Genomic DNA, 26,581 nt, shown 5'->3' on the forward strand with positions numbered 1-26,581 from the left:
ATAAGCTTTCTTGTTCAAGGCTAGGACTCACCATTTGAGCCACAGCTCCACTTCTGGCTTTTGGGTCTTTAATTGTACATAAACATTGCATGGACTTTCCTGCCCAGATTGGCTTCAAATCATGATCCTCAGATCTCCGCCTCCTGTATAGCTAGGAATATAGGCGTGAGCCACTGGTGCTCAACTTTTTACTTCTTCTTTTGTTTTATTTTAAGCAAATGTATTGTGGTTTAGATTTGAAACGCCCAGTGTATGGGGAGCCGAGTGGGCAGATGTCGGGCTTTGTGGAAGTGACTGGGTCCCGGATGCTTTGATATCACACGCATGGATTCATAACCTGATGGTATGACTGGAAGGGGCAAGGTGGGGCTCAGTAGGAGGAAGCAGGTCCTGGTATGTTCTTGGGAAGTCTGCTTTGTTCTGGCCCCTTTATGCTTTCCTGTTTCTGGGCTTCCTGGCTGGCCACATGTGAGCTATCCTGTGCGACGCCCTCCCCAGTAGAATAGGCTGACCGCTCTCAAACCAGGCTGAACACCACTGTAGAGCGAGCACAAGCACTCAGGGAGGGACAGCACCCAGGCCCGGCCCGTGCACACACACCCACACACGCATGCATTCCACCAATGCCCTGATCCAACGTTGGGTCTGGGTTTTAATGGCTGTCTCCTTGGACTTCTGCAGTCTGGCACAGTTCCTCAGGACCTCTTTTCCTTTCAATGACCTTGACTCTTGGGGAGAGTATCTGGTCATTTGTTTCACAGACAGTCCCTTCCTTTGGTTTTACCTGATGTTTTCTTAGAGTTAGACAGTAGGAGTGGTATGGGACAACTTCCGTGTGTTTATAAACGCAAACTGGCAGCTGTATGTACAGACTGAACTGAAGGAAGGTTGAGTACGGTTGAAGCCCCCTTTAAGATGTTATAATTGACTTAGTGTGAATGTAAGATGCAGACACTGGGATGAAGCTTTGAAAAATGACATATTTTTAGGTCAAAATGAATGGTATTTGAGGATCAGTTTTTATGCATGGGAGAAGAAGAGCTGAAGGATATTAAGCATATAATTACTAGGACATTAGACATGGACTCTATTAATTGGTAGTTAAGATCTTTTTAAAATTTTTATTTTATTTTTTGTTCATATGGTACCAAGGAATCAAACCCAGGACCTCATGCACATCAGGCAAGCACTCTACCACTAAGCCACATTCCCAGCTTGTGTGTGTGTGTGTGTGTGTGTGTGTGTGTGTGTGTGTGTGCATGCGCCTCACACTCTCTCTTACCTTTTTCTGCTCAGGGCTGGAGGTCTGGTGCTCTACCACTTGGGCCACAGCTCACTTCTAGTTTTTTGATGGCTAATTGGTGATAAGAGACTCATGGACTTTTGGCCTGGACTGGGTTCTAACAAGAATCCTCAAATCATGGCCTCCTGAGTAGCAAGGATTACAGGCAAACACAAATCTGTGGCAGGATTTTTTTTGTAATAAGATTTGTAAAAAGTAATCTGCTGGTTTGCCATTGCGATAATGCAGAAAGAGAAGGAAAGAAAGCTGCTCAGCCATTCATTCGCTCTTGTTTCCAAGTTTAAAGTAGAGAAATGGCAGATCTCTAACTGAGGACTGGAAAGCACAGTCTGCACCTCACCACCACCCCTTATTTTCTCTGGGTAAATAGAACTTTCTCGAAAGAACAACTCAGTCTGAGTGTGGGTAGTGAAAAGGGTTAGGTATCCCCAGTGAGGGAAGCAGCTGTGAATTGCTCCAAGGTTCAAAAGCCCTTCTGAAGGAGTACTTGATCGAAATGCAATGTAAGGTGCTGGAAACTAATCTTTTAAAGTTATCTTTGTTAGAGACAGAGGGGGAGTGAATACTCTCTCATATTTCTCTTATCTGCAGTAGTCTAGCCTGACTCTCATGGTCCAAAAAGCTGTTCTTAATCTCACAAAGACTCATAGAAAGAAGAAGGAAGTCTAGGTGATTGGAGCCCTGTTGGGTATAATTACATGATAAATACCTATTTGGGCAAATAAAACAGAAGTTTTTAAACTGAGGCTGCATTCAGAGTCATTTACAGAGTTTTGAAAGAACACAGGTGCCCAGGACCCACTCTGAGTGACTGTAGGGTAGGTGTGTTATTTAGAATTTCTTTGGTTGGAAATGGCAGAAAATCGCCTCAAGTAGGGTTTGAGCACAGTTTGGAAGGGGCTGTGTATTAGTCAGATAAGATCTGCCTAACAAATCAGTCTTAGGGACTAAATAAATCATAGTCATCTTGTACAGTTTCCGCGTGGTGGTGGTCAGGATTTGGGGAGGAGCTAAGATTCTGCCTTGGGGTTCTCGTGAAGTAGAAACCAAGATGTGAGCCGGGCTTGGTCACCTAAACTCTTGTCTGAGGTTTGAGAACGCATTTCTAAGATGGCTTCACCTCTTGGCTGGTGTTGGCTGGTGCTTGATCTTGGCAGATTATATCCTACCACATGGGTTTTTGTACAGGAGATTCTTTCACAGAGAAATCCAGGAGAACAAGGCAGAAGCAGCGTGGCACAATTTCTAAGGCTGGGATTAAGGTCCCTCAGAGGAATGGTGTTTATAGGTCACATCATCTATCTGTGAAGGCTGAGGATGTCCTTGATATGCAGTAGCTTGTGTCCTAGAGAAAATATACATTATGTTGGTTACACCCACTCCGTTTTTATAGGATGAAAACAATTCAACTGAGTATCAAGGGAAGCTTTGAAGGGGGAAGCAGTAATTTTAAAAAGCCCTGTGGGTTAAGAGTGAGTCACCTCTAGCCCTGGTGATGGGCTTAGATCTGTCTAATAACCTTGAAACACTGTTAACATTGGCAGAGCTCTTCAGTGCCCCAGATGATTTCATAACATGTTATTTGATCTTAAGAACAGTGTTAGGCTGGTAAGATGGAGTCCTAAGAGCTGGGATTGAAAGATGAAGCTAATAATAGTGAACACCCACCAGGTGCCAGGTCTCTGGATCCTTTTAGTCAAGTGGCATGAAGTAGAAATGAGTAAGTTCAATTTGTCTTTTGTACTGGTAGTTGGGGCTTGAACTTAAGGCTTGGGCACTATCCCTTAGCTTCCCCCCCGCCTCAAGTTTAGTGCTCTACCATTTGAGCCACAGCTCCCCTTGCAGCTTTTTGGTGGATAATAGGAGAGAAGAGTCTCACAGACATTTCTGCTCAGGTTAGCTTTGAACTGCTATCCTCAGCCCGAGCCACACCTTCAATCCTAGTAATTGCACTTTTGAAGAGAGCTCAGTTTCCTTTGGCTGGGAAAGGTTAAATACATGCCATGGGTAAGCATTGGCATTTTGATGAGCACCATGGGGTTCTTACTCTAGTCTCTTGTACTTTCTACTTGGCTGCTAAATCTTTCAGCATGACCAACCCTTGCTGCTGCTTCCCTCACAAGCTCCATGCTGGACTTTTTCTTCCTCTTCTGGCAGCACAGGATGCTCCAAAGGCCAAAGAAAGGGCTCTGGAAGCCTGGGCTCAGACTTCGGATGGCCAAAGAATGTATTCTCTTCTTTTCCTTCTTTCTTTCTTTCCTTCCTTCTTTCTTTTTCTTTCTTTCTTCCTTCCTTCCTTCCTTCCTTCCTTCCTTCCTTCCTTCCTTCCTTCCTTCCTTCCTTCCTTCCTTCCTTTCTTCCTTTCTTTCTTTCTTGGTGACAGTTTCATTACAAGTTTGTTGGATTAGAAAAGAGAGCTAGTCCACCATTTATACTCAGATAAACCAAGCAAGTGTGGTTTTAACACTGAATCTTAAGTGGCCTCAAAAAACTCTTGGTTCTTCATTTTCCTTGTTTGTCAATTGGATTGCTTTAAGTATGAACAGATTTGAGGAAAGGTAGCATGAAGGATGCAAAACACTTTGTGATTCTGTATGTATTTGGGTGAAAAAGATGATTTTCGGGTATAACTTCTACTGTTAATGCCTCAAACTTTTTTTTTTTGGTGGTGGTACTGGGTTTGAACTCAGGGCCTCACGCTTGCTGTGCAGGAATTCTACCTCTTGAGCCACTCTCCTGGTCAAACTTCTGAATTGCTCTTGGAACTCAAATAGTTTTGGCTGTGGATTGTCATAAAGGTGCAAGAAATAAACATTACTTTACCATGTATTTGCAATTCACCCAAAGCAATAATAAACCCTAAGATTATCCAAAATACATGCCAATGGTCCCACCAAATTGAGTCTGTGATATTATAATGAAATAAGCTTAGACTATGCCAAAGCTTCCCTCACTGGTTCTCTACCTAGGAAAGTTCTCTGAATGATTCTTACATTTTGAACTCTGGAGCTCCTTTGTAGTATACAAATAGAATGGCCAACAATAGTGGACGTATAATTGCAAGGTAGTTGTAAGCCAAAGTGACACGCTGAGCCACAGAGTTTAGAGTCTTGTCTCATTATAGTATAGCATGGTAGATGAGAGCTCTCTGAGCCATAAAAACTTGAATTCCAGACTTAGCTCCAACAAAGGTATAACTTTGGGTGGTGATTTTATCACCTAACATGTCATAATTATATAGTTGTTATAAGGATTAAATAAAGTCAGGGAAATAAAGTACTGTCAAAATTATTTTTTATGTTAAAATATGACTCATACAAATACAAAGTGAAGCATGTCTCAAAGATGTATTTAATATGTTAATGAGGGAACTGACAAGATGGTAAGACTGGTTCAGAGAGATTCAGAGGCAGGAAAGCATTTATGGCAACTGAAAAAGAATGCTTCCATCAGATGGTTAATTTAATACAAAATTGGTTAATGTATAGTCTGATGAATGGTAACATCTAGGATGGTCTTTCCTCCAGATCACTTGCATCTCTACTGGACAAGTTTACTTTGTATCCTTATCAGTAGTGGTGGTGATTTTTGTCTTCTGAACCCATTTTTAGCTCTCACTACTAAAGGGGAGGAGGAGGGCCAGCTGGCTCGGGTTGGTTGGTGGGAGAGCCGTGATGTTAATATATATTCTTCCATGGATAGGCAGTACTCACAATGAGTTATCCATATTCAATCGCCATTGAATGCTGAGCTTGAGAAACAGGCTATCAGTTTCTCCATGTAACTAGGTTTTAAAGATATAAGGATAGAATACATTATCAGATGAAGTAGAATATTAATCAATTTGAGATCTGTATTAGAAAAATATGGGAAAAAAATCTAAGATGTTTACTTGAGAAGTAGATACACTTAAAATACAACCTATAAGGCTATTATAGTATCAGAAAAGCCAACACTTACTATTTTCCTAGACTAGATTACCTTTGATACTTAAAACATTTCTATCTTGTCCAAACATACTTCCTGTATATGGTATCCAGGAAACAACATGAAATAACTTCAACTTAAAACACTTAACAAAATTATTGAACTTTATATTATGTGGGGGAAGTATAGTTGATAAATATGTAACAATATTTCTTTGTCTAAAACTGTAACATATGACCATTAAGAAATCTTAACAAGTTTTACTTAGCTCTCTGATTAAAAATAAAAAATCCTGGTAGTTGTAATCTGTATTTGAGCTGAGTCAATACAGAAATTTAAGCTGGGCACCGGTGGCTCATGCCTGTAATCCTAGCTACTCAGGAGGCTGAGATCTGAGGATCGTGGTTCAAAGCCAGCCCAGGCAGGAAAGACAGTGAGACTCCTATGTCCAGTAAACCACTAGAAAACCGGAAGTGGTGCTGTAGCTCAAGTGATAGAGTGCTTGCCTTGAGCTGAGGAGCTGAGGCACAGCGCCTAGGCCCAGAGTTCAAGCCCCATGACCGACCAAAAAAAAAAAAAAAAGAAACTTAAGTGACTTGGCAACTGATAGAGGATTTAAGTACTGTGCATTATTTTAAGGCATTATTTTGTTAGATTATTTCCTTATGGAGCCTTTGAGACCTTGCATATAACCTTCAGATTAATAGATGGTAAATTCTGTTTCAGGACTGGAGGTGTGGTTCAAGTAGTACAGCACGGGCCTGTGTGAGGCCCTGATTCAATCTCAATATTACAGCAAAAGAAAAAGGAAATCAAATTTAAAAATTAACCTGATTGCATTTTCACATACGTGTGAAAATGGAGCCAGGAGATGGATAGGGTTGGGAGAGGTGGGGGATGATAGAAAGCCTAACCTTGAGCAAGAGGCAGTGTACTCAAGACACGTGGAATTGAAACTCTCGTATGACCACTCAAAGCTTGAAGGGGAAAATCAGTAAGAATTTCTTCTTGATGTGAGTTGTAGTCTCTATTTTAAGGAATATGGCTGGGTGCTGGTGGCTCTTGTCTGTAACCTTCATTGATCTCAGGAGGCTGAGATCAGAGGAGCGAGATTGGAAGCCAGCCTTGGCAGTGAAGTATTCAAGATTCTTAACTCCAACGATCTACCCCAAAGCCAGAAGTTGAGCTGTGCCTGAAGTAGGAAAGTGCTAGTGTTGAGCAAAAACATTTAGGGACAGGGCTGAGACCCTAAGTTCAAACACACACACACACACACACACACACACACACACACACACGTGGAAAAATGAATTGTTTCATCTCTGGAATCGTACATTTAGTGTCTTTGGAGTCTGCCTAACCATCTGTATCTGAAACTTCAGAAAGAGAAATCACAGCCAAGGGGCACTAGTGGGTAAGAAAAGGCTCTTTGCCTATGGCTGCTGTATCTGGTGACCATAATTCGGTGGCTCATAGCAGATTCACGCTCCCCATTCTGGGGAGGCCTCTCTTTGCCTCATCCTGTGTCTGACAGCTCCACCTCCCTTAGCACCCCTAGGCATCTAGCTGTAACCCCTAGACTCTGCTACACCCCCCTGGCCTCTGCTTGGTCCAAGGACCTCACTCCAACACATCCTGATCCAATACGACAGGCTCCTCATTTTAACGTATTATAGGTGCAATCATGTTTCTAAGATTTGGAGGGGCAGTAGAGGAGTTTGAACTCAGGGCCTTAGCTTGCTAGGCAAATTCCCACTTGAGCCACACGTTGGGCAAGTCTCTTTTTTAGGGGGTGGTGGTGGTGGTACTTTTTGAACAGTGTCATCTCTCCCCTCTTTTCTCCGTGGTTTTTCCTTCCTGATCCCTCTGCGGTCCCCTCCCCCGTCCCCCCTCCCGCTCCCCCCGCCATGAGTTGTATAGTTCATTTTCTTTTTTTTTAATGTTTTTATTAATAATAGAAAGGCTGACAAATAGATTTTATTTTAAAAAATATTGCAAGAAAGCCCAAAACATTTTGAAAAAGAACACAATATTTCTGAGTACAGAAAATGTGTACAGTTCATTTTCAACATCGGTCTCTATTTTTGCACTAATGACTTATTTCTAGACTCATAGTTTTTTAAAAGAAGTTTTATATCCTCTTGTCACAGGTCTTGTCATCTTGATTAGAATCCCAAAAGAGCTAATACAATTCCCATCTTCTTCCGTGTGCATGCAGAAGGGAAGAGTGCTGTCTCTCTTGCCCTTTCCACATCTTGACTTTTGTCTGAGCTCTCCTCTACTCATGGAGGACTGAAGGAAAATCAGGAGCCGCAGACCTAAGGTCAGCACAGCCCGGATGGGCCATGGAGTTGTCCCACAGCTGCTTGGCCTGCAGCTCACCTAAGGCTTTGGCTTGCCTCCCTCAGCCCTGAGAATCACGAGCGAGAACGCCTTGCTTTCTCCTGACACAGCTCTTGCCTTTCTAGGCTTCTCGATTTGCAACCGTCAGAGGAGGAGGGAGGGGGAGATGATGTATCCCAGCACTCTACTTTTCTACTCTTCTTTGCTCTAAAATGAAAAATGTATGCCTCTCAACCCGATGGTGAGATTGTGTCCTGGCCCCGATCCCAGCACTAAGCGAGCTGGATGGTGCTGGACGGGTCACCGGCTCTGGTTTCCATTTCTACACTTAGAACAGCACTGAAGCAGTTGATACTGCTCCAACGTTTTATGGCTCTATGCAGTATCGCCAGTTTATCCTTAAAAGACAAACTGGTGGTCTTGAATCTCATCCATGAATGTAATGGGGCAGTGCGCTTGAATCTCAGCCTTCAGCCTACTAGGTGTGCTTGCTTTTAAATGTTTCCCTCCTGGGTTTAATTCTAAGAACCTACCTAAGAAGCCTTCCTGCAGCAAAATCATCTGAAAAGGGATGGAGAAGTAAAGACTACTCCTTGTTAAATACTGACTCATTTGTCTAAATAGGTTCTGTATCACCACTGGCTGCTTCCATAGCGTCCTTCTTCTGTGAAACACTGACATTTTTTTTCAAACTTCTGATGTACTTCTCACTGATAACAGGAAACAAAAAAGATACATCTTTCCTAACCCCTTAGAATGTTTCCATTTCAATGCCTGTTGCTCCCACTTTTTTGTTTTCCCAGGCTGCAACAAGGAGAAAAGTGAATCCAATGGTGCTCAGCTGAAGATCCATCAGTAGCCCTATGCAGAGGGGAGGAGGGCACTTTGCGATCCTGAGAAATGAAGTTTGAACAATTACTTGTACATCACATTTTTTTATGCTAAAAACACTGATACTTTACCTCACCACAACCTGAGTGTGATACAATTATGGTTAGTCAGAATACACAGAAAAGCGCTATGGCAGACAATGAATGGTAAGTGCTTTCCTCTTTTTCTCTCCCATTTGCTTTTCTCTCTTTTCCTTCATTTTGCCCTGTGGCAATACTCCAAGGCAACAGGTGAGTCATAATGTGACCAGGTGTCCCAACTCTGATGGGAAATGATGGCAGAGGTGCGTGGTAGTAGGACAAAGAAAGCTAAGGAAGCCACGTGAAGGACCTCAGACTTGATACACTTAGCCAACCATAATTGAAAATCAAGATAAACTAGCTTGATCAAAGTCAGATGGCTGTTAAGTGGATAAACTGTAATTCAAAGCCTGGGTTTTTGTTTTTGCCTTAGGTTTGTGTAGCAATGAAAGAACTCCCTGATTATCAACAAGCATTAGTTAGAAACAAATAAAGAGAAATTATTTTACAATTGCAAGTAATCTATTTATTTCCAATATACAAAAGGTTGATCAACACATAATTTACATTTCAGCATTGAAAGAGGCATCAAGAAATTTCAAGTCTATATTTCCTAATCTTTCCAAAGGAAGGCCCCTGGTATTACATGTAAGTGAAATAACTGCTTGCTTCTGTTGTGTTAGACCACTGATCTCACAGAACAAACAAACAAAAAACCCCAACACACAATCACAGAAACATCACCAACCCTTTCTATTTGTAGCAAAGTCTCAACATAAGAGATACAATGGACAAATGAAACAATTACTCTACCATAACAAAACAAAAACTACATGTACTATAGTGAATTGTTGATTTAGTCAGTGTGACTACTATTCCTGGCAATGCTATTACTGCATTTGGTGAGAGGCACTAATTAATTAAAAAAAATTAAAACTAGAAGAAAATCAGTACGTAATATATAATTAATGTCTTGCAGTTCCTGATGTGTGTGTATACATACACATATGTTGTACACACCTGGGTATACAACTATACACACATACACATAAACACACACATGGCTTACATCTGTGCTGGATTGTGAAATATACTTATTTCTTTTCTAGATTGCAGTCACAAAACTTTGACAATCACTGGTACAGGGCATTGACTCAGCATTCCTGAGCTCTGCCCTGTCTATCCATTGGGATAGATGCTTGCTGTTCAACATGCTGGAAAACCTATGTGTGAGTAAGCGTGTGCAGGAACACACACACACACACACACACACACACACACACACACACACACACACACACACACACACACCAGCTGTCACTGTACCATAGTACAGACTGTATCTTGATTAAGGTTCAGAAATATAGTCCTTTGAGTTTCTAATTCACCCCAGAAAGGATTGATTACATTCATTTTCATGCTGTTTCTTGTAAACCTTAAGAATAAACAGAAAAAGAAATAATCATTAAAATTTATTTTGGTGATACTGGTTTGAGCTCATCTTTACTAAAGGTATTTGTCAATGGAAGATACTTGTAACAACACTAAATATTCAACGATTGGGAACTAGTTAAAAAATCTTATGCGACTATGACTATTCTAGTATTATGGTACTTGAGTAAACTAAAAATATTTAAAGTTCAATGCAAAAAGTACTAATAGAGAAAACTATAAACCATTGATCATTCAATTTTTATTTTACCTTTTCTTCTTTTTTGATTTCATACTTGATAAGTGACACCTTTCTTGCACATTACAATATCAATGTCAAGTCTTAGATTTCACTTCTGTGTACAAGACAGCCTCGAACCTTCTACTGGAAGTGACACTGCAGTTTCATTATATAATAAATTCTGTAAGGCTGCACAAATATTAAATACTAATTAAAAATAGAAATAAGCATGGCCGATTAGCCACTGATCTTACCAAATGTCACTGATGAGAACTCAGGTGGATTATTTCCTCTTTTTCACATTTATATTAGAACTTCTATAACTAGCAATTTTGTAATGGGATGAAAACGAACCATTTTAAAAGGAGCCTTCCTACTGGCTAGACTCTAGACTGCTTTGTTATTTTGAGAATAGGTTATGATTACATTTTGCCTTAAACTTTAGATTTAAATTAGGACTGAATTAAATGTGCAGCTCTGTAGCCTTTTACTTCTGGGTTATTGTTTTGTTAATAATTGAATATGATTTTCCTTATTTCACTTTCACTATTATTACTTTATAATCATGATGACAATATAGTTATGTATATTTATAATACTAATTATGATTATTGATGTGTTATTTTTTCAATTTTATTTTTTTGGTGGTGTTAGGGTTTGAACTCAGGGCCATTGTTCTTGCTAGGCAGGAGCTTTACCACTTGAGCCATACTCCTAAACCAATGTGATGTATTTGGGATGAAAAGTTAGCCTGTAAGCCAAGCTGCTCTATGAGATGACAGAAATCTGAAGAGTCATCACTTGAAACCCTGGAAAGGCCACTGGAGCTAACTTGGTCCAGGGTTAAATCAGGCTCTGCTGAGGGTTGAGGATCCTGTGGCCAGCTTTGCTAGATTCCTGTGGCTGGAAGAACAGGAAAGGTGACAGGTTACTAAGATCGCAGTGAATTATTTATGCGACGGAGAAACTCCTGTCCATCTTGTACAAGCATAGCTGCTCCCAATTTCAAGTTCTTCTCCTGGTGCTACTTCTTCCTCTTTTCTTTCTTTCTTTTTCTTTTTTGTCTCTACCCACTATCTAGAACCGGATAGTTTTAAATAGCAGAGCTGAGTATTTCTTAGCTCACTCAAAGATACAGGTAAGAAAAAAGGAGAGGCATCACATACCCAGAACCGCACTTTGGGGGCTTGTACCACCAGTTCTTGGGCCTTGGAACAGACCCTAAAAGCATTATTTGCCTGTGCTAGATGACCAAGGTTCTTGTTACCTTTACCAGTAAGTCAGTCATAGCACTAAACTCTACTGTTATGAAGCACTGAACCTGAGCGCTGAGGTACAGTGTCCAGCAGGTGAAACACCACGGAAGCTTCTCACTGGGGCGAGAAAGGAGCTGATGGCTCTTGCATATGTGGCTGGGGGTCAGGGGCTGTCAGTCATGAAATCAGAGCCCTGGGCCCGCCCCTTCCCCTTGTCAGTCTCCCCCTCCCCCCCCATTCCCGAAGGGCTGCCTTCCATTCAGGTAACAGATGGTGGCGGTGGGCAGACATCTCAGGCAAGGTTTATTAATTATCACCAGGGTAAAATGGCTATAATTTTTTTTTTCCCAAAGGGCTTCATGACTCTGTGAAAGGCTGGTACTGAAATCAGGGGCGTTGAGAATCAATGGACTGTCCAGCATGGCTCAGCTCTCCTGGTCAGAAAGGAACTCACTGAAGATGTAGGTCATTTTGTTCTTGTTGACAGATGACGTCTGGACTAGTGCAGTTGCTTCTCACCAAAAAACTTTCACTGCTGAAGTAACTCGTATTGTCCTCTTGTCTCCTTTGAGCCCGTTGGTGATTACATTTTGCTTGGAAGTCACAGGAATCTTTTTTTTTTTGAGACAGGTTCTCACTCCTTAGTCCAGACTGGCTTCAAATTAGAGATCAACCTGCCTCAGTCTCCCAGAGCTGCATCGAGAGGCATGCACCATGGCCGTCAGCCTGGGAATCATTTTAACTCACTCAGCTCCAAGGTAGCCCCACTGGAGTTTGGTTCCCTCAGCGTGCTTTTGTTCATCTTCGAATTTCTACCTTTTGCCCAGCTTCCTCTTTTAAGGATTGCTTTTTAAAATCAGGAGGTGTTAGGTGGGGGGGTGTCTTCCATGACAAGATGGGTGTATGATTTAGAAATAGCCACAAGAAGGCGCTATTTCCCCAGCCATAGTAGGTTTAGCAAGTCAGGTGACTGAACAGAACAAATCAAAATCTGGGTTTTTTTTTTTTTAACTGAACTAAAAATGGAAGTTAGGGCTCAGTGATGGCAGTTGTGCTTAGCATACATGAGGCCCTGAGTCTGACCTTCAGCACCATGAAAATAAACAAAAGACTGTTCAAAGCATTTTAGAGGCTAAGTTAATGGAGTGCGAGGTAAATATTTGTATCCATAGGAAGTAGTGAAAATAAGATAAACCTTCCTGGGCTAGGGACTCAGCTTCAACACAGAGCTACTCAGGGACAAGCCTGAAAAAGGATAAGCAGTCTTTTCACATGGGCTGAGGGACTAGGAGAAAGGTGCCGAGGCCAGATTTTTCCCAGCTGTTGAGTGGATGGGCTTCAGAATGAACTCGGAACTGCAGCAGAGCCTCAAAGACGGCATTTAAACTCCTGAATCCAGCCTGAAGCCACTGCCACCTCTGCGCATTCCTTTTATAGCCTGGCTGAGGAGGTGGAGGCAGCGGAGGAGGAGGAAGAGGAGGAGGAGCAGGAGCAGGAGGAGTTGAAACTCTTGTGAAGAGCTCTCTAATACGAAAAACCTTAAAGAAGACTCACGTAATTTCTAAAATCTTGTGTTTGGAAGTATTTGCCAAGTAGAAATCTTAAGGAAAATATTTAAGGGAATGAAGGAAAATTACCCAAATGGATAATGTCAGGCCTACTCGACCAGCCATCTATTAGAATTTTAATCTAAATGATATAAATAAATATCACGAAGATATGTAACAAAGGGTAAAAGTTCCACCCCTTAAGACAAGTTCTGAAATCAAAATAATCAACTCTTCCAAATGCACGTGGAATCACTGAGTCTAAACTATCCTCAAAGCAATGAAAGAATGAATGAATGGACACAACGAATGAACACTCCCCAGCACCCTGGCATGCTATTCTTGGGTCTGTAATAACGCTTTCTCTGGCTTTTCCTCCTACAGCATTGACTTTGAAAGGGCAATGCTTACCTTTCTGCGTTGCTAGTTCTTTCATTAGATCTTCATACACTTGGGTAAAAAGGTCCTCTTCAGATTTTGTTCCATCTAAGTAAACTAAGAAGAGAAAAGCAGCAGTTCAATGTCAACAGGCTTGCGCTGACACCTGATATCATCAAAAAGGATAAAAAGCAACTAAAGGAAGACACGGATCTAAGCTAGGTATACTCAAGCAAGAACTTTGGTTTGTTACAGAAAAAACAATCTAGGCGCTCCTTTGCAAATCATTTAAATAAAAGAGAAAGGAAAGAGAAATTGCATGTGCACAGGAGACTGAAGGGGTGCAGGCTCCAAAGAGCCACTTAAGGAAATTTCGCAATCCTCCAACTCCGACCCTGCAAAGACCTGGAAGTTTCTCCAGGCATTGGTCTGGGTCCTGCCACTTACCTATTAGGTTACAATTCTCCAGGCCCGAAGAAATGCCCTGAAAATAAAACTGATAGAGGCTGTTTTGGAGAAAAAAGGAGAAATGGCTCATGGCTGGACCCCTTCCTCTGGGACCATACTTCCCAGCTCTCTTTCACTTTTTGGTTTCTAAAATAACACCTGGTCGTTCCTTGGGTATCTGCCACCTCATTTCCCAAGATGCTCCACATCTACTTCCTCACACAGTTCTAATGAAGTACAGGTGTCCCTAACATGTCTGGAGCCATGTAAATCTATCTTCCACACAGCCAGGGGATCTTACTCAAAAACGTTTGTCAATCTATCCTTGCTAACCTGGCTGTAGAAAGCTCCTCATCTTTTTCTTGGGTTAATGACCCTAACCTTTATTGGGTATATGGGCCAGGTAGTGTGTTAACAGCATCAACTCTCTCCTTGGGTTTCCTCTACCACAAACAAGCTAGCTTTCTTTCAGGTCCTATGAAGGCCTTCCAGGCCTTTCCTTGTGCTTTCTCTTTGTAAAACCCCCGGCTCTTTTGTCCAGTTAAACTCATCAAAGTTTGGTTTAAAAGTGGCTTTCTCCAGGAAGCCTTCCTAAACTAGTCGAGTGGGATTTGGTCAGTGGCCCCTAGAGTGTGATGTCCAAGCAGAAGACCAGAGGGTGCGTTGGCATCTTTGGTGTCGTTCCCTTGTGGAAAATTAGCTGCAGGAGAATAGACCAGGCTCGCCTTCCACCTGCTACATCCACAGAAGGCCTTTGGTGGACGGTGGATGCATGAATAACTATCCACGAGTTGGTGAACTTTTGACAGGGGTTACAGAGAGAAACGGAAAGGAACAGAACATGCTGTGGAGGAGGGAAACGCACAGAGTTCCTGCTGGAAGCATCTTTTATAGGTTTTGGACGGAAGAAAAAAAAATTCCCCAGTCCTTTGAGGCAAATGACCAATCAAGGGCCTTAAATGAAGGGCGAACAGGTACCTACCAATTTCCCACGTGATGTCCTCCATTTCCCCTCTGTGCTTCAGGTACATGGGCCACACGTGGCCATCAAAGTACCCTGGGACATCTGGAGGGTCGTAGACCCTTGTACTGTTGAAGCACACAGAAAATCGCATGTTGATAGAAATACACAATTAGCAAAATACAATGATAGAAGGTAGCATACCGGGGAAAATCACTGAGATTAGATCTCAACAGGATTTTAGACTAACTTGTTTTAGAAATAATGTGAGTTAGAAAGACAGTAAAATGTATTTCTCCAATCTAAACATTAATTTTACATACCACCACTCAATGTTATTTTTTTTCTTCTAGTGCTTTATAAAAGGAGTAGGAGATGAGTATCAGTGTAAGTAATGAGATATTGATAGGTTGGATGGAGTTCTAGATAAACCGAGGTTCTTTGTAGCTGTAGTAGAACATAGTTTCACTAACTTCAAACTACAACCACGATGGGACTGGCCCCTTTGAAGACTTAGTAGAAATCAGTTGAAAAGGTTGACCCAGGCCTTTTCTTAGAGAAGTACTGCGCTCAAATTATTCCATGTGAATTATGATATACAAGAAAAAGAAAATTTTTGCCAGTCCTGAGGCTTGAACTCAGGGCGCTATCCATGAACCTCTTTGTGCTCAAGGCTGGTGCTTTACCACTTGAGCCACAGTGCCACTTCCAGCTTTTTTTCTGAGTAGTTTGTTGGAGATAAGAGTTTCACGGGCTTTTCTTGCCTAGGCTGGCTTCAAACAGTGATCCTTAGAGCTCAGCCTCCTGAGTAGCTAGAATTACAGGTGCACCAGGCACAAAAAAACCCATTTTGCTTCTGTGCAAGTTTAAACTTCCTTTGTTTGTTAAATGACCACCACAATGTGATTCTGATACACAAAAGTACTTTCAACACTTGCCTCCGCCTCCTCTTGCATTCTTCATACGGAACGGTCAGAAAATAGCTTCTATTCCATATGGTGTCGAATGGCCTAAGAGAAAAGCGTATTTAGTTCATAATGCTCTTCCCACTTGCTCAGGTCAGTATTAGCATGGAGACACTTACTTATAATTAAAGATCAGGAAACCTTCGATGATTAAGATGGCATTTTCTTCAGCCCTTTCCTGGACCGTTGGTCCCTCTGTGTGTGCTGAGCCTGTCATCCAGCAGGAGATGGCTGACATCATTTTGTCCATATCGAGCGCTTCGAGTACTAAGACAAACATACAAGACGAGAAACTTGCGTGAGCTTTTTGTGATCATGGGGCTCTTTAAGTGTACGAATAGCCCCATTCTATTTTCCCTTCAAGCTCTTAGCACTGACAAACTTACACGTCTGGTTTTTATTAGGAAAGAACTCCAAATGTATAAATGTAGAGTGCAGAGCACGTGTTCCTGCTTCTAGCGTTCACTGTCTTGAAGTCAAGCCCGCCTTTGCTAGATGCCACTCCTGCTGAGGTGTAATGCACAGGCTCAGATGGAAGTGTTCGGCTTCCTGATCATATTAGATGGTGGTGGTGTGGGGGGGGGGGTGTCTAGGGGGAGGAGAATGATTCAATAGAGTGCTGGTTCACTGGTGAAAGGGAGGCCAATGCGCAGCCTGGCACTGGGTCCTGATGACTGGGTGGGAAAGGCGTCTCCCTGCGGCCCCGCCTCCCCCCCAGCATCGCTCCATTCTGCCTCTCTGCTGCCTGGTGCAGTGCGTTTGGATGCCCCGTCTCTGATGTGGAGATCAACCCGTCAACCTTGCTGGGCCAGGGGGCTCTAGACACCTCGCTTGGCCCTGCCAACACCAGGAGGGAGCCTGATGTTCTTTCTGTGGTCAGCTGAGTCCGATGGGCATCATCTTGAGGACTTTCTATTCTGCTCGGCCACTCTTTTGCTGGTCCTTTGGGTACAGGAACAGGTTTTTGGCACTTTCTTTTCTCTGTCTATGTCTATAGTGGCTCTATGCTGCACGCTTCCTTTGCACCAACCCTGGGGATGAGAGGCAACAAGGAAACCCAAGGGCCCAACACCCGTGTCGTTCCTTCCGTCCTGCTCACTGTCTTCTTTTCATCCCTCAGCTTTCCTCTGTTTAATGTACTGTGTTCAGGGGTAAAGTGAGGACCAGAAAGAAACTGGGTTCTTCATTTTGGCTGGAACCAAATGAATTTTTGAAAAAAAATTTTTTTTTTTTTGCCAGTCCTGGGGCTTGAACTCAGGGCTTAGGCACTGTCCCTGAGCTTCTTTTGCTCAAGGCTAGCACTCTACCACTTGAGCCACAGCGCCACTTCTGGCCTTTTCTGTGTATATGGTACTGAGGAATCGAACTCAGGGCTTCATGCATGCTAGGCAAGCACTCTACCACTGAGCCTTCCTAGGCTAGTTTTGAAAAAAATTTTTTTTTTTTGAGTCCGGTCAAGGGGCCTGAACTCTGGGCCTGGGCGCTGTCCCTCAGCTCTTCAGCTCAAGGCTAGCACTCTACCACTTGAGCCACAGCACCACTTCCGGCTTTTTTCTTTTTGCTTATGTGGTGCTGAGGAATCGAACCCAGGGCCTGGAGCATGCAAGGCAAGCGTTCTACCACTGAGCCACCTTCCCAGCCCAGTTTTGAAAATTTTTGACTCTCTTTAGATAAAATTTTTTTTCTAAATTGTACTGTGAGTAATCTTTTGGTCCATGGAATGTTTAAAGATGTTGCTTTTGATAAAAGACAATGATGGGCCTGGTTCTGGCGGCTCACACCTGTAATCTCAGCGACTCAGGAGGCTGAGATCTGGGGATCGCACTTTGCAAACAGCTGGAGCAGCAAAGTCCATGATGCTATTATCTCTGAATAAAAACATATGAAAAACGGAGCTGTGGCTCAACCTCCTGAGTAGCTAGAACTATAGGTGTGATTACCGATGCCTGGCTTTAAGCGATACTTTAAAGATATTAATAAAAACATTTCCTTCTTTACAACAAATTACGGAAATTTTCTTATGGAAATTTTCAAATACATATAAAAGTAGGCAGAAAGGCATGGTGAACTTCCAGGAGTTTATCCCTCAGCTTCAAAAATAAAAATGATGAGCTATTGGCCAATTATAGCTCATCTGTACCCTCATCCACTTCCTTCTCAGTTATTTTAAAGCAATTCCATATCATAATACTTTTTGTCTGTATCTGTGTGGGTTCTGGGGCTTGAACTCAGGACCTGGGCACTGTCTTTGAACTTTTTGCTCAAGGCTTGAGCTCTAAAAAGTCAGTATCATTAAGTTCTTGATGAATGGAAGAAAAGAATAAAACTCTGTGCTCCTGGCTGTAGTAACGGTTGCTAGCCTCCAGGTGCTGGTGGTTCACATCCGTAATCCTAGCTACTTATAAAAGTTAGTAAGATACCAGGTGCTGGTGGTTCACATTCGTAATCCTAGCTACTCAGGAAGCTGAGAGGTGAGGATTGCGGTTTGAAGCCAGCCTAGGCAGAAAAGTCCATGAGACTCTTATCTCCAATAAACTACTCAGAAAAAGCTGGATGTGGTGCTGTGGCTCAAGTGGTACAGCGCTAGCCTTGAACAGGAAGAGGCTCAGGGACAGTGCCCAGGCCCTGAGTTCAAGCCTCAGGATTGGCAAAAAAAAAAAAGTTAATAAGATCACTAAATATAATAGGTTATTACAACAGTCTCTGAAGGAAAAGACATATTTTCTTTTCTTCTCTTTTTGGTCAGTCATGGGGCTTGAACTTTGGGCCTGGGCACTGTCCCTCAGCTCTTCAGCTCAAGGCAAGCACTTGAGCCACAGCACCACTTCCAAGACATGTTTTCTGATGGACCTAAATGCTTAGATTCAAAACAGTGTTATCTTGCCCAAGGAATGACATATATCCATCTTTAAAATAAAAATAAAGAAAGAACAGGGCTTTCTGAGAAACAGAGGAAACCAACCAATACACACAAGCTCCTTGGTTCTCTGAATAACAGGAAGGAAAACTGAGAGCATGGAAATGTAGTCTCCTCCAGGCGAGGCTGGCTGCCAGGAGCCAGGGATGAGCAGAGGAGGAAACGCTATCATCCATGTTTCCAGTTGGAAATACAAACCTGGAGAACAGATTTTACTTATTTAAATAGACGAAGGTAAGTCAGAAACCTATAATGACTTGTTTAAGGTACAGCAATATAGGTAAGCCAATCTAAGAGTGTCTTCACAGAGAATGAATTTCTTTGGGTTTGAAAGAGAAAGTGAACGTAAGCATATAATGGTTTATAAGTTAATCTACTTACCATCATACTGCAAAAAACCATTTTTATCTGTCTCTATCTCAGATTCTGGCTAGAAAAATAATAAAATACCCATCAAAATAGTGTGTAGGGCAGAAATAATACAATTATATAATAAAGAGATGTCTTAAATGCTTCTGGTGATACTAAGATACTAAGATCAGCACCAACAGATGGTGCCATCTGGTGGACACGTAACATTATTGCATGGAGTCTATATTTTGTACAAAAGTTACCAGTCAGTAAAGGCATGTTGGATATAATTAAATTGTCATCAAACTTTCTTATTTTTAAAGCCAGGTGCCACTGGCTCACCTCTATAATCCTAGCAGCTCAGGAAGCTGGGCAGGAAGCTCAAAGCTCAAAGCCAGCCTGGGCAGGAAGATCCATGAGACTCTTATCTCCAATTAATTTCGAGAAAACCAGAAGTGGAGCTATGGCTCCAAGTGATAAGAGTGCTAGCTTTGAACAAAAGAGCTCAGGGACAGTACCCAGGCCCTGAGTTCAAGCCTCATGACAGACACACAGACACACACACACACACACAGACACACACACAGAGTTCTTATTTTTGAGACAGCATCTCCCTATGAAGCCCAAGTTAGCCAGTAATTTGTGAACATCTCTGGTTCAGCCACTTGAAGACTGGGATATAGGAGTGAGCCACTGTACGCAGCTACATGAAGCATTTTTGTCAAATACGTCATTTAAGTTTTGCGGTTACCTTGAAGAAGTCATCTTGAGATATGATGCTGCAGTTTGGCAGGTGTTTCTGCAAGTTCTTAGCCAGTGTTGTCTTCCCACCATTTGTCACACTGAACCCAGGAAAAAACACAAAGTTCCAAGGAGGAGAAGGCATTACACACCGAACATTTAAAAGCAATCTTTTGCTGGGCACTGGTGGCTCATGCCTGTAATTCTAGCTACTCAGGAGGCTGAGATCTGAGGATCACAGTTTGAAGCTAGGTTGGGCAGGAAAGCCTGTGAGACGCTTATCTCCAATTAACTACCAAACTGCCAGAAGAGGAGCTGTGGCTCAAGTGGTAGAATGCTAACATTGAGCAAAAAAGCCCAAAGACAGCACCCAGGCCCTGAGTTCAAGTCCAGGGTTCCCTCACTCACACTCTCTGTCTCTGTCTCTCTGTCTCTCTCTCACACACACACACATCATCGTCATCATCATCATCATCATCTTTTTAGAAAGGATATTTCAAACAATATTAACTACTTGAGAAATACAGATTCCTTCATAGGAATAGCTTTTGCTGTTGGCAAAACCACAGAGTCTGGCAGATGTACCATACTAAATGGTAAGAAATGAGCTGGGAACGAGGGAGAAAGGAAGCTAAGTTCTGGGAAAGACAGACATTCTGTTGAGACAAAGTCATTTTTTGTTTGTGATAAAAACGAATCTCAGGGTTCAGTGTGTCTAATATGACACATGGAGTATGGATGGTACACATGCACATATGCACAATTGCTTGTGATCCCCGTGATCACTTGAATGCACAGTGTAAACACTAAGAGGCGTGGCAATGTCCAAGCCCAGAGTCTACCAGAAACACAACACAGGTCACCTGATGCCTCCAGCCCTCCTCTCTCGGCACCTGGGGGGGGGGGGGGATGGGCATGGTGGGAGGTCCAGCGTAGCCTATTAACGGCTTAATTTTTTGTCCTCACTGGGCTGGACACCAAGAGTCCACAGTACAAAAGTGCCTGTGTGCCTGTGTCCAAGTACTTGTCTATCAGGCCTTGTCTCTTCTGTTAGCTACAGGGAAGAAATGGAAAATCAGGCCAAACATGGCCGACTGACCCTTCTTCCCGTGTTTCCGCATTGGCATTTGCTTCCGTGGCAGCGCCTTGCCCGGCCCTCTCTTTTCCCTGTTCTCTCACCGCATTCACATGCAAACACCGTCGGCACAGACTGTGGCAAAATTACTCACCCACTGATTCCAACGATAAACGTTTTCATGATTAGCTTTGAAGATCGTGTCTTCTGCACCTTTCCTGAAATCAACACAAATCAGTGCATTGCATTTAGATGTTTGCAGAGACCAGAGTCTTGAGTGAGAAGAACCAGCTGGGAGAGGGAGGGAGGGAGGGAAGGAAGGAGAGCGAGGGGTGACGGCCAGGGTGGGGTTGCCCAAGCCATGCACCACCAGGCTCTGGGGAGAAGTTCCTGCTGACTTGCTGGTGTAAAGGGCCTCGAGCTGGCTTGCTGAGCAGCTGTCCACCAATGTCCAGGAAACCCCGAGAGTCCTCGGGGCTGAGTGTTGACCGAAGAATACCACTTCTAGGGATGTGGGGTTATCAGGCCACAGGAAGGTCCTCAGAGTTTAACCTCCCTCTTCTGACCCCTGATTCACCACCCCAAGGCGGAGATTTTTCTTGGGTAGCTTCTCTCCCTCTTTTAGTGAAAGAAGAAGAAAATCACTGCTGGACAGAGGCAAAGAGAAGCTAACAGCCCCCCTTTTTTAAAAAAAAAAAACTTGTCGGTCTTGGGGTCTGAGCTCTGTCGGTGAGCATCTTTTGCTCAAGGCTAGTGCTCTACCATTTGAACCACAGCGCTGCTTTTGGCCTTTGCTGAGTAGATAAGAGTTTTGAAGACTTTCCTTGTCTGGGCTGGCTTCGAAGTGGATCCTCAGATCTCAGCCTCCTAAGTAGCTAGGATTCCAGGCGTGAGCCACCAGTGCCCAGCCTCTTATTTTTTGATACATCATTGCAAAGCTAGCATTTGTCTTGAGATGGTATCACTCTTTTTTTGGTGATGAATGAAATTTCCCTCTCTCTGAAGAAATTACAGTGTCAGGTCACCTTAGCATAACACAACTCAAAGCACTTGTCGTCATTCTTTGGGAGGTGAACCCCCTCCCCCCCCTCCCCCCCCCCCCCCCCCCCCCCCCCCCCCGCCCCCCCAGAGGGAGGTGTTATAGGGCGGGGATGGCCATGTTGGAATGTGGGGGTCTATTGGATGAATGGGGTGACAACAGTGCCCTTACAAAATATATTCTGTCTTTGCCCCTTCCCTCTCTCATCTGGTCTTTATGATGTTAGTAGCTTTGCTCCTTGACACACACCACAGAAACAACCGCGTGACCCTGGCTGAAAGCGTGCGTGGAGAGAAATCTTCCTTCACGTTCCCAGATGGTTTGTCCCACTGACGGCAAGCTGACCCACGTGGCCCCCTTTCACGTACTGTTTGTTGAAGCACAGGCGACAGCCTTAGCGATCGCTTCACCTTCCCCTTCGCTGGGCACTAGAAATCAACCCAGACTGGAAGGAGTGACGATCCAGCCAGCCACAGGGAAAGCCAGAAGTGAAACAAAAATCAACCGAGTGGACAGCCTTCCATCGCTTCCTGCGGCTATGACGCGCGTCATTCCCAGGAGCACAGAATGGACCTTGCACGTGTACTGACGCAACTGTCAGGCTCTGCTGGCTGGCTGCCGATTCCTGCTGCATTACTGAGGAGGCATACATCGGCTGTGAGCACTGGAAGGGCTCCTGGTCCCCTGTTGTAACTACCACGTCTGTGCGTACACACGAGAGGACTCATCAATGAGTCAGAGGGTTAAAAAGAAGAGTATGGATGCGGCACTACAAATACAACCAGGGTTTACCTGGGTGGAAACCCTTAGCAATTCAGAATAAGCGGAAGTCAAGAACTTATTTAGAAAATTCCTCAGATCAAAAGGGAGGGATGTCCTATCTTCAACTGCAAGTATTTTTCTGTTTTCCTTCCCTCCCCTCTTTTCCTTCCTCTATCTGTTCCAAAAATCAAAACCTGTTCCATTAGCTCTACATCAGGTAACACAGTCTGAGCTCGTTCTGGGCACAGTTTGGGTAGACGTTGGGCATACCACCTTGGCGGTGGGCACAGGACAATACGGAAAGGATAGGGAAGGGCAGAAAGAAGGCCGGCTGAGTGAGTAGATGGGCTGGGCAGGGGCCTAGCAAGTCCTGAAACAGTACTGAATGCACAAGGCAGACACACAAGAAGTCCGTGTGCAGACCTGGCAGTCTACCTCCCCAGCACACACTATTTATTTCTTTGACTCTTTCTCCCTTTAAAAACTATTTTAAAAAACCAGCTGGTGCCTTTGCCTCATGTCTATAATCTTACTCAGGAGCCTAAGATCTGGGAACTTCGGTTCAAAGCTAGATGGAGCAGAAAAGTCTGGGAGGGTCTTTTTTTCCCTAATTAACCACCTAAAAACCAAAACTGGAGTTGTGGCTCAAGAACCAGCCTTGAGTAACAAAAAATAAGGGAGTGTCTAAGCCCCAGTACTGGCACAAAAACAAAACAATAAAAACAACAACAATCGCTGGGCACTGGTGGCTCATGCCTATAATCCTAGCTACTCAGGAGGCTGAGATCTAGGGATCAAGGTTCAAAGCCAGTCTGGGCAGGAAAGTCTGTGAGACTCTTATCTCCAATAAACCACTAGAAAACTGTGGCTCAAGCAGTAGAGTGCTGGCCTTGAGCTGAAGAGCTCAGGGACAGCGCCCAGGCCCACACGACTGACAAACAAAACAAAACAAAAAAACTACCAACAACAAAAACTATTCAAAAACCAAAATGGAAGAGTTTCAGTCAAGGGTTGTTAAGCTGCAAAGAGATGCAGCAGCACATCTCATGAAGTAAACACGTCTGATCAATTACAAAGTGTAAAACATATGATGAATCCCGAGAAAAAACTTCTTGAATTTTCAAATGTAATCAACGTAGGGCAGCCTATGACCAGGACTTTCTAAAACTCTTTTTGCTTCAACCACCTGTTGGCTGAGATTGTCTATGTGCACCACTATAAACATATGCGGCTTCATGCGAACATTATGTCAGATGTCTCCCTCCCATCTCATAGGATATTTACAATTTATTCCCCCTCCATGTAGGCCAAGTGTTCGTCAACCTCAGAGATCATTTATTAATGGACTGGCATAGCCAAGAGCAAATCCTGAGTCATTTCTATTTTGTGATAGTGTGTGTGTGTGTGTGTGTGTGTGTGTGTGTGAGTAGATTGTGGGGCTTGACCTCAGGGCCTGGGCGCTGTCCCGGAGTCTCTTGATGCTCAAGGCTAGTGCTCTACCACTTGAGCCACAGCACCACTTCCAGTTTTGAGTGGTTAATGGAGATAAGAGTCTCACAGCGATGTTTCTGTGCGGGCTGGCTTTGAACTGTGATCAGCACATCTCAGCTTCCTGAGTAGCTAGGATTACAGGCGTGAACCATCGGTGCCCGGCTTCTATACTTTGTTTTACGTCTAATCCATTACATTACTAAACATGGTGCATTTTGGGTTCTGGGCTACAGAGGGTTCTGGGGGGGGGGGGGGTGGTCGCATGATGCATCTACAGACTGTAACAGAGAAATTCACTGAAAGATGATAACTGCAAACAATTGATGGTTTTTCAAATAAGTCTACAGGGCAGTCTGATGTCTGATCTATCTGTCTTTCTACCATTTTTCTTTTTTTGTGTGTGTGTGTCGGTCGTGGGGCTTGAACTCTGAATTTTTCTTTTCTATATTATATTTTTATTATCTTCAAATGGTTGTACAAGGGGTTGCTGTTTAACAGATCAGTTTATAAGTACAATGCCTCTTGATCAATGTCACCCCTTCCACCATTCTCCTTATCTTTCCCAATCCAACTCTCCCCTCAGTTTTCCTAGTTTCACAGCATATGCATTGAATATTGGGATTGAATTCTCCTGGCTCAACACGTCTGTTTTTAACAGAGTAAAATGTTTGTAGGACTGCTCACTGATCAAATTGTTTTTCTCATTATTCTGACAAAATTGGGCAGTGTCTCCCCTACATTTTTTTTTAACCTTTGGTCCCTTTTGGTAAACACAGAACCCATCCAAGTCTGAAAACCTAACCCTTGTCCTCTCCATTAGAATCATTTTGTTTTAAAACAACCCAGGGCCTTCGAAGCTTCCTTTTACTGCAGGTTCTGATGCACACAGTCCTTTCATGTCCATTGTGCTTTCTTTCCCTTATATAGACAAGTCTGGCTCATGATATTTCCAGGTTACGCACAGCGCCTTTCTCCGGGCTCCAGATTCACATCGTTAGATCCCAGCTGGGCAAACCTGCGCCAAGCCCACCTAGAAGGGCCAGACTCATTCTGCTTCCCAGGCAGCCAGGCAGCTCCCATGCAACCAGAAAACAGCCTCAGATACACCCAGAGAGGAATCACAGCCCCCCTCGGGACGCAGCTCCGTGCACCGACACCGGTTTCTGCACGGCACACAGCTCGCGCGTGTCTCAAAACACGAGTCCCCTGCTTTCTCCCCTGATGCAAAATGAAGAATCGGAGAAGGAGCATTAGGCGGGCGAGGTTGGCGGCCTGCTGACCCATCCCTGGGATGCCACCTGCTGACCCCTTCCGGAAATGCCAGCCTGCTGACCCCTCCTGGGATGCCACCTGCTGACCCCTCCCGAGGATGCCACCTGCTGACCCCTCCCGGGGATGCCAGACTGCTGACCCCTTCCAGGGACACCACCTGCTGACCCCTTCAGGGGATGCAACCTGCTGACCCCTCCCGAGAATGCCACCTGCTGACCCCTCTCCGGAATGCCACCTGCTGACCCCTCTCCGGAATGCCACCTGCTGACCCCTCCCGGGGATGCCACCTGCTGACCCCTCCCATGGATGCCACCTGCTGACCCCTCCCAGGGATGCCACCTGCTGACCCCTTCCAGGGACGCCACCTGCTGACCCCTCCCGGGGATGCCACCTGCTGACCCCTCCCGGGGACGCACCTGCTGACCCCTTCCGGGGATACCAGCCTGCTGACCCCTCCCGGGGATGCCACCTGCTGACCCCTCCCGGGGACGCCACCTGCTGACCCCTCCCGGGGACGCCACCTGCTGACCCCTCCCGGGGACGCCACCTGCTGACCCCTCCCGGGGACGCCACCTGCTGACCCCTCCCGGGGATGACAGCCTGCTGACCCCTCCCGGGGACGCACCTGCTGACCCCTCCCGGGGACGCCACCTGCTGACCCCTCCCGAGAATGCCATCTGCTGACCCCTCCCGGGGATGCCAGCCTGCTGACCCCTCCCGGGGACGCCACCTGCTGACCCCTCCCGGGGACGCCACCTGCTGACCCCTCCCGGGGACGCCACCTGCTGACCCCTCCCGTGGATCCCAGCCTGCTGACCCCTCCGGGGGATGCCACCTGCTGACCCCTCCCGGGGACGCACCTGCTGACCTCTCGACCGGGCAGGCCGCGCCTCAGGTCCCAGGGGAGGAGGCCCGGGGCAGAGTGGGTGGAAAGGGGTCGGTGTGTGTGTGTGGGGGGGGAGTCCCTCCAACAGGGCTTTCTAGATGCAAGCTAAAACCTTCTGGAGAATAATACGTCCGGGTCCCATCGCGGCGGCCCGGAGCGGCGGAGTCCGGCCGGAGGTACTCACCGGACGCCGGTTCGAGTCCTTCCCTGCAAAGGCGCTGAGCTGGCCGAGCGCGGGCCCGCCGCCGCCGCGCTGCTCCAGGGCCGCGGGTGACCCGAGAGGCCCACAGTCCCGGCCCCTGCTCCCCGCCCCCCACGTCCGTGCAGGTAAGGGGGT

At 44.7% G+C, this 26,581-nt stretch overlaps 1 protein-coding gene across 2 annotated transcripts; it reads right to left on the bottom strand.

Moving 5' to 3' along the window:
- Positions 1 to 8,970: 8,970 nt before the first annotated feature.
- Positions 8,971 to 26,502, bottom strand: Nmrk1 (nicotinamide riboside kinase 1). 2 transcript variants are annotated; one of them, XM_042665619.1, is made up of 9 exons: positions 26,429 to 26,502; positions 20,949 to 21,012; positions 19,730 to 19,820; positions 19,009 to 19,057; positions 15,830 to 15,977; positions 15,684 to 15,755; positions 14,767 to 14,873; positions 13,371 to 13,454; positions 8,971 to 9,919 (listed from the first exon to the last, which is right to left on the bottom strand). In XM_042665619.1, exons 2-9 carry the CDS (start codon positions 20,975 to 20,977, stop codon positions 9,900 to 9,902), a joined length of 600 nt encoding a protein of 199 aa, XP_042521553.1. In that variant the 5' UTR covers positions 20,978 to 21,012; positions 26,429 to 26,502; the 3' UTR covers positions 8,971 to 9,899. The 2 variants fall into 2 exon arrangements, with proteins under 2 accessions (XP_042521553.1, XP_042521554.1); XM_042665620.1 differs by lacking the exon at positions 8,971 to 9,919 and adding an exon at positions 10,898 to 11,059.
- Between the last annotated feature and the right edge of the window lie 79 nt (positions 26,503 to 26,581).

Source organism: Dipodomys spectabilis, unplaced genomic scaffold (assembly GCF_019054845.1).
Source record: "Dipodomys spectabilis isolate Male_0828 unplaced genomic scaffold, ASM1905484v1 ptg000335l, whole genome shotgun sequence".
NCBI lineage: Eukaryota > Metazoa > Chordata > Mammalia > Rodentia > Heteromyidae > Dipodomys > Dipodomys spectabilis.

Coding starts and splice junctions, on each gene's coding strand:
- Nmrk1 (XM_042665619.1), bottom strand. CDS start 20,977: ATGAAAACGTTTATCGTTGGAATCAGTGG. Junction 15,756..15,829: donor TTCCTGATCTTTAATTATAA/GTAAGTGTCTCC, acceptor CTTTTCTCTTAG/GCCATTCGACACCATATGGA. Junction 14,874..15,683: donor GAATGCAAGAGGAGGCGGAG/GCAAGTGTTGAA, acceptor GTGCTTCAACAG/TACAAGGGTCTACGACCCTC.